The sequence below is a fragment of the Candoia aspera genome, chromosome 10 (genome assembly GCF_035149785.1).
Source record: "Candoia aspera isolate rCanAsp1 chromosome 10, rCanAsp1.hap2, whole genome shotgun sequence".
NCBI lineage: Eukaryota > Metazoa > Chordata > Lepidosauria > Squamata > Boidae > Candoia > Candoia aspera.
Window position 1 is genome coordinate 4,209,177 of NC_086162.1, and position 14,947 is coordinate 4,224,123.

The window sequence follows — 14,947 nt, forward strand, 5'->3', positions numbered from 1 at the left end:
ACAACAATGATCACATCTGGAGGCAAGAGTTCCAAAACAGTTTAAATATTTACAGAAGAGCCAAATGTTTATAAGCTTCTGGAAGGCCCTGGGTAGGAGCCACCCTTGCCTTAGGAAGCAAGCTGTTCCATTGGAGGAGATCCCCACCCCCCAGAGAATGCCCATTCTCAGGAAGTGGGGACCTTCGGCAGGCGTCTTCTGTTAACTTGGACTGGGCAGGCAGAATTTATCTGGGATAGGCAGTCTTGTAGCTCCCCAGGCCCCGAGCCATATAAGGCTTTGTTGATGCTAAGTAGTGCCTTGAATTACACTTTGGAAGGTATTGGTAGCCAGTGTGGCTCCCACAATGCTGGCCTTACATAGCAACAACTGGACTGCCTTTTGGGAACAATCAGTGCTGCATTTTGCACCAGCTGAAGTTTCTGGACAGCCCTGGGAGATGACATGTGAATGCCCATCTGTTCTAGGCACCAAAGGCTGCAGCTGGCACAGCAGCTGGAGCTGGGCAAAGGTGCTCTTGCAACAGCCTCCCCCTGCTTATCCCACAGGAGCTTGAGTCCAGGAGGGAGTAGTCCCCTGTTGGAAGCCAAAGCACCTCCAGAATCAGCCAGCTTTGAGTAGCCACTCTACCTTGTTTGGGTTAAGTTTGAGCTTGCGTCTCTCTGCTGGACCCTTAGAACCTCCAGACCCTGGGTCAGGACTTCTGCTAGATCCCCCATTCAGCTTGGGATGGAAGTATACAGCTGGGCATCACTGGTGTATTAATTATAACCTCACCTTGGACTGATGAATGTCCTCTCCCAGCAGCTTCACGTAGATGATAAACAGAGGGCCAAGCCCTGGAGCACCCCATAAATGCGTACCCAAGGGTCAAACCTTTCCTCCTCCTGCAACCACCTGCCCAATCAGGAAGAAGCAGAACCACGGTAGTGCAGTGTTTCTAACTCCCCACCCACTCAGATGGCCCCAAAGGATACTGTGTTCAACAGTATTGAAGACCACTGAGGGATCCAGCAGGACAAGAGTTCACCCAGCCACGCCCTGCCATTAGTCCGCCAATGCAGTTTCAGTCCTGTGACTGGACCTCACTTCTGACTGCCACAGGTCCAAATAATCTACAACTTCCAGAAATTTTAGTGATTTTGCACAAAGTAGGGGTTGGATTTAGGATAATGGTTATTACCACTTTGTACTATCTGCCGTGCGTTTCTACTCCGGCATAGCATAGCCTTAATGTTGGTTTTTGATGGATTGCCAAACGATCTGCTATTGCACTACTGCAGCTTCTGGAGGACCACAGGTTGTCCATATCTGTGCTCTATAGGCACCTCTGCTGCATATCTGTGTTCATCTGCACCAGTCATAAGTGGTCATTTGTGGGCCTGTTCCACCCTTTCCTGCAAATGTGTTCCTATATCCATCCCAAATTTTAATGTTTTGAACAATTTCTAAAATATTTTTTCACATGGCTCATTTGGGTCTGTTAGCCATGTACAGGTAGTCCTCAACTTACGATCATTCATTTAACAACTGTTTGAAGTTACGATGGTGCTGAAAAAAGTGACTTATGACTGGTCCTCGCACTTATGACTGCTGCAGCGTCCCTGTAGTCACATGATCAAAATTTGTGTGCTTGGCAATCAGCATGTATTTATGACGTTTGCAGCATCCTGGGGTCCCATTTATGATCTTCCCAGGGGGCTTCCAACAAAGTCAATGGGGAAAGCTGGGTTCACTTAATGACCGAGTGATTCAATTAACAACAGTAGCAAAAAAGGTAGTGAAACTGGGTGCGACCCACTTAATGACCACACTGCTTAACGATGGAAGTCCCGGTCCCAATTGTGGTCATAAGTCGAGGACTACCTGTAATGTTGGAGAACATTGCTTATTGCAGGAACACCCAATATACTATGTTACATACTTATGGATTCCATCAGCCAGCTTGCCCAACACGGCATTCTCTTAGTTAGACTCTTTAGGCTAAGTGAGACACATCCAGTGCAGAGCTGACGCTTTACATCAGAGCCAACTTTCAGTCAGCGCTGTGTGTTTAAATGTTAATTAAATCGCTCCTATTTCCTTCATGTTGTCTAGTCCAAACCATGAAAAGAAAATCTCTTGTTTTTTCCAGTCAATGAAAAGCTGTCCTCCTTCCTCAAAGCACTTGATGAGGTCCATTGTTTGTTACAGTAATATGATCCTGTAACAACGTAATGTTTTAGGAGTTCGTATTCTATCTGGGTAGATGACCATTTTAAACTTATTGAGCTTCCCCCATTTAGTTAATGTGAGCTTTTAAGGAAGCACCTGAATTGCAAGTAGGAATATTATTTCAGAGAAGAGGGTCAAACAAGAGTTTAATGTTGTGCCACCTGTTATCTTTATTTTCTCAGAATTTTTTTAAAAAAAACGTTTCTACACCAGATTAAACAGATTGCAATTCATTCGGGGTTTGACACTGATTTGTTCTGAAATATTTAGGAATAACTTAGTAGCATAAAAATAGCTTCCCAAAAGATTTATAGGAGATTAGTACAATATATAAAAGTGTCAGTTCGGTGTGGTGGTTAAAGGCATCAGACTAGAAACTGGGAGACCGTGAGTTCTACTCCTGCCTTGGGCACGAAGCCAGTTGGGTGACCTTGGGCCAGTTGCTGTCTTTCAGCTCTAGGAAGAAGGCAAGGGCAAACTGCTTCTGAAAATCTTGCCAAGAAAAGTGCAGGGACTGTTCCAGGCAGTTGCCTGGAGTCCAGATTAACTTGAAGGGGAAAAAAAAAAGTACAAATCAGAAAAAAATTGCAGATTTTTCAGATAAAACTCTTGGTAAAAACAGATGCAGATATTTCTGCTATATAAAAAAATATTTTGTAAAATAGATACTTGGTTCTTAGCTTTGTACAAGAAAGATAAATTCTGTGGAAGGTTTTATTTTAAATGTTTTGTAAGGGTATAACCTTGAGCTGATTTAATTTGTAAACTAATCAACTAAAGCATTTGTTGAGTAATTAGTGGAGATACTTTTTCATAATTGACCAGAAGGCATATGGTCATTTAAAATGTTTTTAATTGCCTGAGAACCCTCTTTATTCTTACAGCTATTTTTGCTCATTCTTGAAAAGGAATAATAATATGCATTATATATGAAATGTCTTATATAAAAAAAAAAAATCATCCTGAACTATTTTAAAAATGGATGATCACATAAAAGGCAATGACATTTTAAAAACAAAACATGTTTGTGGTATAGATTTTATATTTATGTTATAGATGAAAGAACAGGAAAAAAAAACATTTTGTCAGAATGTTTTCATGTGTAAGCTTTAAAGGAATTAGATGTCTCTTGGCATCCTTGTCTTAAGATTCTCAGATAAAGCAGGAAACAGGTATTCGTAATGGAAATTATAAAAATCAAAAACTTCTTTGAACCTCACCTGTGCATTCAGTTCTGGATTCAGTAGAACCCATTTTAGAGGGAGACATTTAAAACTTCCTCTTCCCCTAAAGACCACTATTTACAGAGGGGTGTGTGTGTGTGTGTGTGTGTGTGACGATAATTGTGTCTGTGGGCTTTCCTCCAGGAACTGTCTGGGTCACTCGTGAGACTTCTTGCAACTCCCAGGGTTAATTACGAAACATTCAGATTGGGAAAACTCACAGAACTGGAAAATTCTTCAAATACCGAGGTGAATCATTATGCATTTTCATCTTCCTTTGCAACTTGATGGGATAATTGAATAAATGACAGAGTAGGACAGCTGTGAGTGACAGATGATGGCATTAAGCGCTTGGAATAGGATCCACAAGTCTTTCAGGCGAGAACAGTAATTTGGGGCAAGAAGAATTCTGGTGCATTTCCATCCAGAGCAATTGCAGGGACAAAAAAACACACTCTTTCAGCAGTGAGATTGCTGACCAAAAATAATAATTGTATTGATCATCTATTTTTGTTCATTGATTCCTCCTTCTCTTGCCCGTGGTCTCGGGTGGATTCTCAGTTTCAAAAGTAGAGAATTCAGCCACATGAGTATATAACAATGACATTTGTTTGTTTTGAACATACTTTCCAAGGCTCATTGTTAGTGAAATAGTTTTCAAAACACAACAGCAAAATTGCCTTTGTATTCTTGGTTTGTTTCTTTTGGATGTTTGAAAGTTTGATGGATTCTTGTTTGTTGTACAACCCAGTTAATATCGATTTATTCAGTGATCCATAGTTAAACAAACCATGGATTGATGTGATGCATGAGCCCAGTCACTGCACAAACTTCCTTTTTCTCCTACGATGTTGTGGGCTGCATACTAACAATGACTAACAAAGGGGTAATTTAATTCTAATTAAAGTCTATAAGAAGCCATTAATTTATTCCTGTTTTTTTCCCCCCTGCACAATTGTCACAATTCCTGTAATACAAGAAAAATGAAGGCAATTTTTCTAGGCTGTCTTCAAAGAGTAAAAAAGAAGACAGGCTACATTTAGCAAACAAAGCTATGTGTTTAGGTAAGTTGCTGCTAATTTATTTATTTATCCTATTTATAGCCAGCCAAAGGATTCTGGGCACCATATAAAAATGTGTCTTATGCTTTCAGATATCAGTTCTGACTTCAATCCTTCCTATTTTAGTAGGAAGGGGACTGTTTTATATTTGAGGATTAGGCGGTTAAGGTTAACCCCATGATCAGGGACTCCCGGTTTGGTGGCTGGTGACAACACTGGGAATTTTGAATTATATCATGGCTGTGTTACTCAATGGCTGTCATGGCCAGAGTCCAGTTCTCAAAAACGAAAATGCAAACTAGGGATGTTCCTCACCAACACCGTAGAATACTCCATACAGCCCCACAGCTTACTTTTCCTGTAATTCTCAGCAAATAGGCATATTTCCAAACAAAGCAGGCACCAATTATTTTTATTTTATAGGAATGTTATGGTCCCCAGAGGCATTGTTTGAAATACAGATGAAGCTAGAAGTTTTCCTTTGTTACATCCCCATTTCTTGCTTAATTTTGTTTACAATTATTTTTCAATTAAACGTCCTGTGGAGCGAAGAGCCTGGAGGGCGCAAATGGAATTGTCTGCAGGCACATTGGTACTTAAAAGCCCTGCCCCGGGGACTTCAGCAGTAAGGTTTATGACAGAGTAAGACTTTGAACAAATGTCACCTTGCTCTGGGCCTGTGCTCTATATCACATTGACTATCAGCTGGGAATTGTGAGATTTATTGGTCCTAAAGAGCAAATAGAACATATAAGGAGGTCTCTGTTTGATCCATCACAATGCAGTAATAGGATAATTTATGGGATGGGCGAGCATGTCTGCAAGGGAAGAGTCTGGATGCTGGTACAAAGTCAAGATGCTATTACATGACTAGCTAAGGATTAATATATTTAAATAATGCCATCAGCAAGTACAATATTTCACAGATTATGAGGATAAATTAGAGGCAAAGAAAGTCAAGATGGCAGTTACAGCTGCATGATCGAAGCCCCACCCTTTTGTACATCTTGACTTTTCAAATCTCCATGAATCTCACATAGTGCAGGCATTTTTGACATTTCAGTAGTCATAAATGCTACTTGACAAATCCCAGAATCTCTTTCTGGCCAGGGAATTTCTCATGGACTGATTTATAGAAGTGCCTGTTAGTGTTGTAGAGTCCAATGCAACAGAGGCAGAATTTTCTCAGGATATTTTTTTAAAGGGCCAAACAAAAAGCTGTGTTGCTGTTACACCTTGTCTGAAGCAATTATGGGTTGTGGGCTATATATCTGAACCATGACATTGAGGGAGGAAGTGGGGGCAGCTGTTGGTCAAGCAGCTTCCGTGAAGAAGGAGCTATGAAGAAGACAAGGTCTTTCTTGCTAGAATGTTTTACTGCAATGCCAGCAATAATTCAGGAGACGTCGTCATGGTCTGTAAAACGTTGAAAGTCCTGTTAGGCCCTAAAGAATATCTGTCAAGACACATGCATTTCATTCTGTGGATGTTTTAAACTCCTCTGTTTTATTTCTAGAATCAGAGTTATAAGTGTGTACAGGAAAAATTCAAAACTTTGTATATTTTAAATTCAGGGCTGATATATTTTAAATAATATTAGCAAATGCACTGTCTGTAAATGGCAGCCTGCAAGCACCACAACTGGCCAGCTTCCAAGCCAGATAGGGTGGCAGAGAATCCACATCTTCATGTCACATAAACAGAGAGATGCATGGTTAATCCCATTTCCTAGACTTTGAAAGCAAAGCTTGGAATTTCTGGGAAAAAAAGAAGTCCAGGAAAAATGAAGCAGAATGAACTTCAGCTTCAGATAACAAGTTCAATAATTTCTGATTAGAACGTTTTGTGATTTGGGATGGTAATTTGAAGTCCTGCTGTAATCTCTTTACAGCAGTGTTTTTCAAACTTGGCAACATTAAGATGGGTGGACTTCGACCCCTAGAATTCCCCAGCCAGCATGCTGGCTGGGGAATTCTGGGGGTCAAAGTCCACCCATCTTAAAGTTGCCAAGTTTGAAAAACATAGCTTTACATCAAGTTCTTTTTAATTTGTTGCAGACTGGTATCATCTTGTGGTCTGCCCATAGTGTTGTATTTTCTTTTGCAATCCCCTTTTGAAACTACGGTTTGGATTTGAACAGCTTTGTACCTACCTCCATGTAGGGAAAGTTGGCATTTTAATATCTCAGGTTGAGAAGAATGATTACAGGTTTTTAAATTTTTAGTAAAGTTGATCTTGTTTGTCTTTTGTGAGTTTGGTCTAGCTCCTAAGGAAGGGCTGAAACCTGTGGACACCTGTCAGGCCCAGCCCAAGAATGACGAAGAGTCAGTCCCTTCAAACTCCAGTTCTTTATTTGCTCACACGGTACAGACAGAATCCTGCCAGACTAAAGCTACCCTACCTAACCTAAAGGGAAATAACCCTGAAAAGCTCTAGGGCGGGGCTATTCTGAACCTCTTGGTTTTCCCACAACTGCCGCCTGGACTGTGTTTCCTCTTATCTTGTCCCTCTTCTTGGGATGTTTTCCCTCCTTCCTGAGAACCAGCAGCACTACGGAAATCCACCATATCAACTCCCCCTTCAGAGACACTCCATAACAATACCTGTCTCAATGCCATATGTGTTCAGTAATGGCACTGTAGAAATGTCATTATATTATTTTTACCTTTTAATCACCAGAAAGCACAGGAGGAGAGCCCTCTCTTTCACACATGCTGAGGCTAAAGGGGATGATGATTCCTGGAACATTGAGGGTAGAAGCAGGAATTACGAAACCACTGCTGAGAAGTAGGAAGCAGAACCAGAGTGGGAAAATCCAGAGGACTTCTTGGAGAGGAGTTGAAGACCTCTAGCCTTGCACCATACAAGTTTACTTGGTGTTTGTGTTACACAATAAATCCATATTTTGTCATATTGGCACAATGTCGCTTTTTAATTTTTGGGTATTTCCTAGTTTTATTTTTATCCATTCAATTGTGTCCGATTCTCAGAGACTGCCTGGACAAGTCCCTGCAGTTTTCTTGGCAAGTTTTTCAGAAGTTGCATAAAAGCAAGAAGAAACTCACAGTTCCTGGCAAAGTTCAGTCTGGAAATAGGCTGATGATCTTGAATCTAAGTGAATCTCTGTAGCTCAGGGTTGAACTGTGGAGTCCTGGGTGCTCTCTGAGCCTGGTTGTTTTCTTGCAGACGTTTCATTGCCAGACTAGGCAACATCTTCAGTGCGAACACTGAAGGTGTTGCCTAGTCTGGCAATGAAACGTCTGCAAGAAAACAACAAGGCTCAGAGAGCACCCAGGACTCCATGATCTTGAATCTGTCAGCCACCCTCCCCTTTTTAAATGGACTGCATGAATGCTAGGAAAATGGGAAAGCTCTTATCCTTTAATTAACCTAGTTGCACAGGCAAGTTGGAAAATAACATTTCATGACACTGATGATGTCAAGTGGGTACTCTAGAGGGGCTGTGCAGTGATCTTACAGCAACTTGGCAATGGCTAACTAGTAGAATTGCAAATCAGCATAAGCAGATTTGCTTGTATACCTTGGGAAAACAGAAGATGTTCTTAGACGGCAGCGGGAGAAGGCACTGAATAAACACAATTGTGGTGCCATTACTCAAAAACAAACACATGCAAAGATCTAAACTGTTCCCACTCTAATTCTCTCATTTTGTTCTGAGATGGTTTTAATTTTTGAATCTGGGTGGAGAGGGCTTTTGAGGCCTGTCTTCACACTAAATATCTCAGTTGAAGCAAATTTCATTATGCTGATTGGAAGGAAGAGGATGAAGTTTGCTTGTTTTGAGCAGTTATGGCAGTGTTTCTCAACCTTGGCGACTTTAAGATGGGTGGACTTCAACTCCCAGAATTCCCCAGCCAGCCCTAAGAAGCCTAGCTGGCTGAGGAATTCTGGGAGTTGAAGTCCACCCATCTTAAAGTCGCCAAGGTTGAGAAACACTGAGTTAGGGAGGTATTCTTCTATTGTACTAAATACATACAAATTGCAAGAAGTTGAGCTCTTAGCCAGGAACTAATGCTAGGTCTTCCTCAAGCTTCCATCTGCAAGTTCCTCTGTGAGAATGTTGTAGAGTCTCAAATCTTTTCTATTGTTTTAGAAGACAGCAGAGAAAAACAGAAGACAAGAAAAAGATCGAAAAGGACCCCCAAACCAATACCTAGTTCTTGGCTGTCTCAAGAACAAAATCGCATCAAGGTTCTGGACACTTTGAAAGAAACCCTCCAGAAAAGGTAAGTAGGTGCGGCTCTGCATCCCCGGTATACAGGATGGGGACAATGTTCATTAAGTTAATGTTTCATTACTACTGTTTATCAAACCTGAACCCCTTGTGATAGTGTAAATAGCTTCCCTTCCTCTTGAAGATGCTTTTTGAGGTAGGTTAAGGGACAGAGGATCACCAACGTTCATCCAGTGGGCTTTAGGATGGAGTGGTAGTCTGAGTTGGCCTGTAACTGATTCTTATAACTCTGCAGCAAATGTTCTTTCTTGGTGTTCTCAGGTACCTTGAGATAATGCATTTAATTGAAAAGTCTCTAAATGGCCTGTTAGCTAATTTCTTGGTGGAGATGAGAAGAACAGATGTGCATTTTGTGCAAGTGGTTGACTGGTTAGACCAGCTGATCCCCTGCCTGCTGTATTTCAGACTGAATGATTCCCCTGACTTGGAGGTGGAGAAAAATACAGCATCAGAAATAGCAGAGAAAGTGGAGAAGGAGATATTCAGACACTTTGGCCATGTGCACCGGCTTTACAGAAACAAGTATAGCAGCCTGCTCTTCAATCTGAAATCAACAGACAACCAGGTCAGAAATACAAGGAAATGCAAACCTCATAATTCATTTCAAAGCATTGAAGGAAATCATGATTATGAAGCAAAGGGCTTAAAGTATAGCTAGCTTTGTTTCCATGCTGGGTTGTCTTACTCATTCATTTTTTATTTCATTTAAAGTTACATTTAACCAGTAAGGGTTTTTTAAACCAACCATCTAGTGACCAGGATAAATGATTCTTGCTCAGTTTTTATTTGATATGGCACGAGAGGGAGGACAACTGGGCTGCAGTTTAGTGGCTACTCCAAATTCTACTAGAACTTGGGTTATAGCTTTGCTATTTGGGTAAGGCTTAAAAGAAGCTTTTTGTGCAATTCTTGGGTTTAACACTCTACTGAATGATAGTACAGGTAATCCTTGTTTAGCAACTAACTGCCTTGTTTAGTGATCATTTGCAGTTAGAACAGAGATGAAAAAGTAACTTTATGACCAATCCTCATATTTATGACCCTCGCAGGTCTGTAAAGCAAAGAAAAGCCAAAGTAGAATCGTAAGCACAGTTACAGTTTCACTTAGTGCCTGCTTTGCTTAATGACCAAGTTGCCAATCCCAATTGTGGTTGCTAAACGAGGACTACCTATAATATGTAGTTATCCTTGAGTCACCAGAAAGTTGTATCAGCATGAAAAATGCTGTCACCGTTGTTGGTCCCCATACTGCTTCTACTGACTCAGCTCCCAGTCACACTTCCTGGAAGGTTATAGGTGACTAAGCCAACAGATAACGATGTATTGTTGATACTGTCCTTGCATAGGGCTGGAATAAGAGGGGAAATACAACTTTAATGCTACTACAGCTAAGGACAACTTAAGGCTGTCTCATGGGCTGGGGACAAGATAAAGGCAATTCATGGGGCAGAAAAAGCCTTGTTGTCAGGGCATGTTGTGCTGTGGTGAGATGCAAATGGGGGCCTGGCCACAGATTTGAAAGGCAGAAATGTATCTATTCTGGGTTGGAGAAATCTAGAGTTGCTTGCAGTGAGAGACTAGCTGACCCAATCACCTTGCTAGAATATTGCATTACAGATCATGGTTCGCAATCTGTATGGATATTGGTTTCAAAGGCATTGTAGGTTTCTTGGACTCTTTCGTGAGAAGGAAAATAAGGCTGTTTTAGGCTGGCTGTTCCTGTTTTAACTGCGGCTCTCTTGCAAAACATCTTTTGCTTGTGATTTTGCCAGCTCTTCCGCAAGCTGATGCTTGGAAAAGTCACCCCGAGGAGACTGGTTCAGATGAGCTCTTTAGAGATGGCCTCCAAGGAACTAGCAGAGTGGAGAGCCAAGAAGAACAAACACGTAAGTTGAGGTCTCTTGCCTTTTCAGCTTGGTTGGCATATTTGGAAGTGTAAGAATTTGCTGCGGGTGCCCAATTCTCACATTAAAATTGGCAGCCAGTATTACGTATGCTGTAGGGCAGTGTTTCTCAACCTGAGCAACTTTCACATGAGTGGACTTCAACTCCCAGCTGGGGAATTCTGGGAGTTGAAGTCCACCCAGCTAAAAATTGCTCAGGTTGAGAAACACTGGTTTAAGGGAAGGGACCTAGAGCGTGCCCAGTCTATCCACTCTGGATTGTTCCAAGTTTGCTCCAAGGCTGCAGTTTCCTTTCTGCTTGAAAATTGGATCTGAAGTAAGCTTTCTTACTAGGAGAAAATAGCTGCTCATTAGAAACCCAGCAGCATGGAAATCCCAAATCCCAAACAGATGTTTGTCTTCACATTCTCTGAGGCTTTACTTTTCAAGTGTATCTTTGTTACGTCTTCTAAAGTATTGGTATATTGCTGCTATTTCCATTTTTAAGTAGTGAATCTATGGCGCTGATCCATGGCTCATAAACCAAGGCCCATCTTATTTCCCCACATGTGCAAGAGAGAATGTTTACCACAGCTGCCTGTTCCATCTCAGATGTGCATCCCTGAATGTAATGTGTGAAGTGGCCCTCCTGTTTGGAGGCATGTCTCCATCCCTGTGTGGCTTGCAGGTGCTGGAGCTGATAGAGAAAGAAGAGCGAGAAGTGCCACGGCATTGCTCTGAAAAATTCACCCACAAAGGAATTGTAGAGATACACAGAGAAGCAAACATGGATTTGGTGCCTGAAGGAAGAATTGTGAGTAGATTGTAGTATTCAGGCAAGGGCAACCAGCTGAGCATTGCTGTAGGCAATTTGCTTAAATTTGAGGAAAGGTAGATCAACGGATCCCCAATTTAATTGTTAGGATCTGAAGAACGGGCCCTTGTAAAGAGGTGCTGTTGTCAGAGACCCGTCCTCCTGGCCCAGAGACAAAGGCTTTCTCCTGCACTGCTGTGTAACTTGGGAGTTGCCTTGGGCCTCCTTGCCTTCTGTTGCCATGAATTTGTAGAGATGTGTCCTTTCAGCAGGTGTTTAGTTCTTAGATGGTTTCAGTATTTATCATTATTTTTAATAAGTATTTACAACCTTGTATGCTGCCTTTGTTTTTTGATTTTCTTGCCCCCTCACCCGAGTGCTTCTCAGAGGAAAAAGGCAGCATATCAACCAAATAAATAAAATAGGTTTGCATTCACGTTATCTAGGGTGAAATTCCTGGGATTCTATATAATTTGTCACAGACAGTGGAGATAACATTGCAAAAGCAGCAGCTGTCTGGACAAGATGAGTGCCTTTTCAGCTCTTATCATCCCACATGCAACGTTGCTCTACTTGGTATTAACATTTCCTTTCATTGCTGTAGAAGTTTAAAAAAATGGGTGTTTCTACACAATGGAAATCAGAATCCCCGGGGGAAGAAGATTAAAAACGAATATTGTTTAGGATGTGTTAGATTTTTCATTACTGACTTCATTTTGCTGATTTTATTTACTTATTTATTTAATTTATATAGCTGCCCATCTCAAACCAGTGGCTCTGGTCATAAAACAACCAGTCAAACAATTAAAACAGTGCAATAAATGAGTAAATATAAATAGAGCCAAGAGATATTAAAATCCGTTGGTGTCAGCACAACCATGAACCGGGGCCCTTCGCACACTTGGGGCCCCAGGCCCGAGCACGTAGCCAGGTCTTCAAGGCCTTCTGAAAAGCCAAAAGGGTTGGGGCCATCCTAACCTCAGGAGGGAGGATGTTCCAGAGGGCAGGCGCCATGGCAGGGCCTGCACAGTTTATAGGGTTAAAGCTGCAGGCCTTCACTGACGCCATCATAGATGTTGACTGGTGGGGCTAAACACTAAAAGCACAATAACTCTCATGATGGTACATTACTCTTAGGAATCATCGCCACTCAGAGAGGGGACCTCCTACGATGAGGTGCCATCGTCAGTTGTGAGCAACCCAAGAGGTAAGTTTGTTTGTTTGTTTATTTGGTTAATGTATACGCTGGCTCAATTGACCAAGTGACCCTAAGGACTAATGTGCTTTAAAGGACTTCTATCTATTTTATTTGTATTTGCAAGTTAGAGAGGGTAGGGCTCAAAGCTACTCTGGTGTGTCTGAATTTTGCATTTAAGTTGCTCTGGGTTCTACAAAAAATATCTGGCTCCAGGCTTTGGCGCAAAATCCACTGGCTGTTTTTCCCGTGAACATGATTCTGAAAAGAATGGATGGAACTGAATGCAATCCATGTTGGTTTTTGGACAGTTCCTGTTGCCTTACTGCTGAGGAGTCTCTGCAAATGTTCAGGGAATGGGACTGCACCTATCTGTTGGGCTTCATTGGAGAGGCTACAAGAATTTGGCAGAATTAGTTTTTTCTCCAGGGAATGGTATTGTCAGAGGGAGCTGCAGGACGATTTGGAGGCGAAAAAGCCACGGTATAAGAGTCCAGCCCTTTTAACCAGAAAGATGTACTGATGTTGAAAATTTTGGATAAACAATAAAAAATGAGTAATGTTAATCATGGAATCTAAGTGATAGAATCAGTCCCAAGTTTCAGGACTTGCCGTTTAAATGTTAAGAGTTGTGAACATGGGTTCTGAAAAATTGACCCAGGATAATTTAAAATGTAATGGAAAACAACTCTTACAACTTTATTTCTTTCTGGCTGTGCAGGAGAGTTGGCTGTTGACAGTGAGAAGGGATTTGAGCCACCTACATATAAACGTACTTTCAAGCAGAAGGCCAACACCTCTAAAATTTTGCATCAAAACATCACATACTTGGAGGAAGACAGGAGACCTCTGGATGAGGACAGGTCTGTCTATGTAGCACAATTTATGTTTTTTCAATTGCGTGAGTTTCATAACTGAAGACTGAAGTTCTGTGAACATAAACTACTTAGCGTCTTGACCTTTTTAATAAAAGCTTCCAGAGGTCTTAAGCAATGTTATGTGCATATTCCAGCCTCTCAGAAGTTTGAAAACAATCACCTAGTGGAGCAGAAGGATTTCAGTACTCTTCAGGGAAGTGATAGATCAGAGAAGAGAAAGGGGATAAGTAATCACACTTTCAGGGCCAGCAGTTGTGATGTGTCTGGGTCTGCACTGGGCCTCTGTGGCATTTCAGGGCTGTAGCCTGCAGAAAATCCCAGAAGCCCCTTGTCAGCCCCCCTGGATAGACCAGACCAGGAAATCAACTCCTCAGGAAGGCTAAAACTACTTTTATTGAGACTGCCAAATGTTATCTTGTACTTCTGGGCTTAAAAAATGGTTCAGCCGCTTTTGCTAAGTAACGGTTCCTGCATATCTCTGTCAATGTTGTCTTCCTTATTCCTTACACCACTCCTTTGGCTGACTCTCTTTGTGGTAGTTGGCTGTGGCAACAGTGAAGAACAGCAGCCCCCTCTTGCCTCGTTTGTTAGATGACACTGTGAATTGGGTCAAGAAGAAGAGCTAATCGAAGGAATGGCGAAAACAATAGTAAAGAAGAATTAGTTGGGGATCTTAAGGATTCTTCAAAATTTGGAATTAGCCTGTCTGTGTCTGTGAATAGACCTACCTTGTTGGTTAGACCTTTTCAGTTAGAATTAGTTGATAGTTGGGATTAATTGTTTTTATCATATTTTTTCTCTTTGTTTTGATAGAACTATAGAATCATAGGTTTAGAAGGACCTTGGAGGTCTTCTAGTCCAACCCCCTGCCTAGGGCAGGAATCTTCAGACCATTCCAGAGAAATGGGTGTCCAACCTCCACTTGAAAACCTCCAGTGATGAAGCCCCCATCACTCCAGGAAGAAAGCTGTTCCACTGCTTCTTAGCTCTTATAGTCAGAAAATTCCTCTTTACTTGGAGTTTGGATCTCCCTCTGTAAAGCTTCCATTGGTTGGTTCTTGTCTTACCCTCATGTACTATGAAGAATAAATCCATGCCATCTTCCCTGTGGCAGCCCTTTGAGTATCTGCTTTATTTTTTAATTAGTTGTCTTGAGTGCTGTCTGGGCAAAAAGGTGGGCTACAAATAAAAATTGATGAGGAATGAATGAATGAATGAATGAAGGGGAAGGGCATATGTGAATAGTGTCAGGAATAAGGCGAAAAAACTATGCTGAGCCAGGAATGAAGCTCTAGTCTTTATTGTTTCTACTATATAGACAGAACCTTGCCAAACTGAGCAAAACTAGCAGGCTCTAAGGGAAGAACGCCAGAAACTCTGAGGTGGGTCCTGCCTGAACTTCTTGGCCGGGCACCCAAGGTCTT

General features: G+C 41.6%; 1 protein-coding gene across 1 annotated transcript; it reads left to right on the forward strand.

The window, feature by feature from the left end:
• Nucleotides 1-3,707: 3,707 nt before the first annotated feature.
• LOC134503476 (PHD finger protein 3-like) lies at nucleotides 3,708-11,583 on the forward strand. Its single transcript, XM_063312277.1, has 6 exons — nucleotides 3,708-4,501; nucleotides 8,613-8,745; nucleotides 9,159-9,318; nucleotides 10,526-10,639; nucleotides 11,325-11,450; nucleotides 11,560-11,583. Exons 1-6 carry the CDS (start codon nucleotides 4,492-4,494, stop codon nucleotides 11,581-11,583), a joined length of 567 nt encoding a protein of 188 aa, XP_063168347.1. The 5' UTR covers nucleotides 3,708-4,491.
• Nucleotides 11,584-14,947: the final 3,364 nt, after the last annotated feature.

Bases quoted from the DNA above. Each gene is read 5' to 3' on its own strand.
- LOC134503476 (XM_063312277.1), top strand. The intron at 9,319-10,525 runs GTCAGAAATACA...TGATTTTGCCAG, and splicing joins TGAAATCAACAGACAACCAG to CTCTTCCGCAAGCTGATGCT. The intron at 11,451-11,559 runs GTGAGTAGATTG...TTTAATTGTTAG, and splicing joins TGGTGCCTGAAGGAAGAATT to GATCTGAAGAACGGGCCCTT.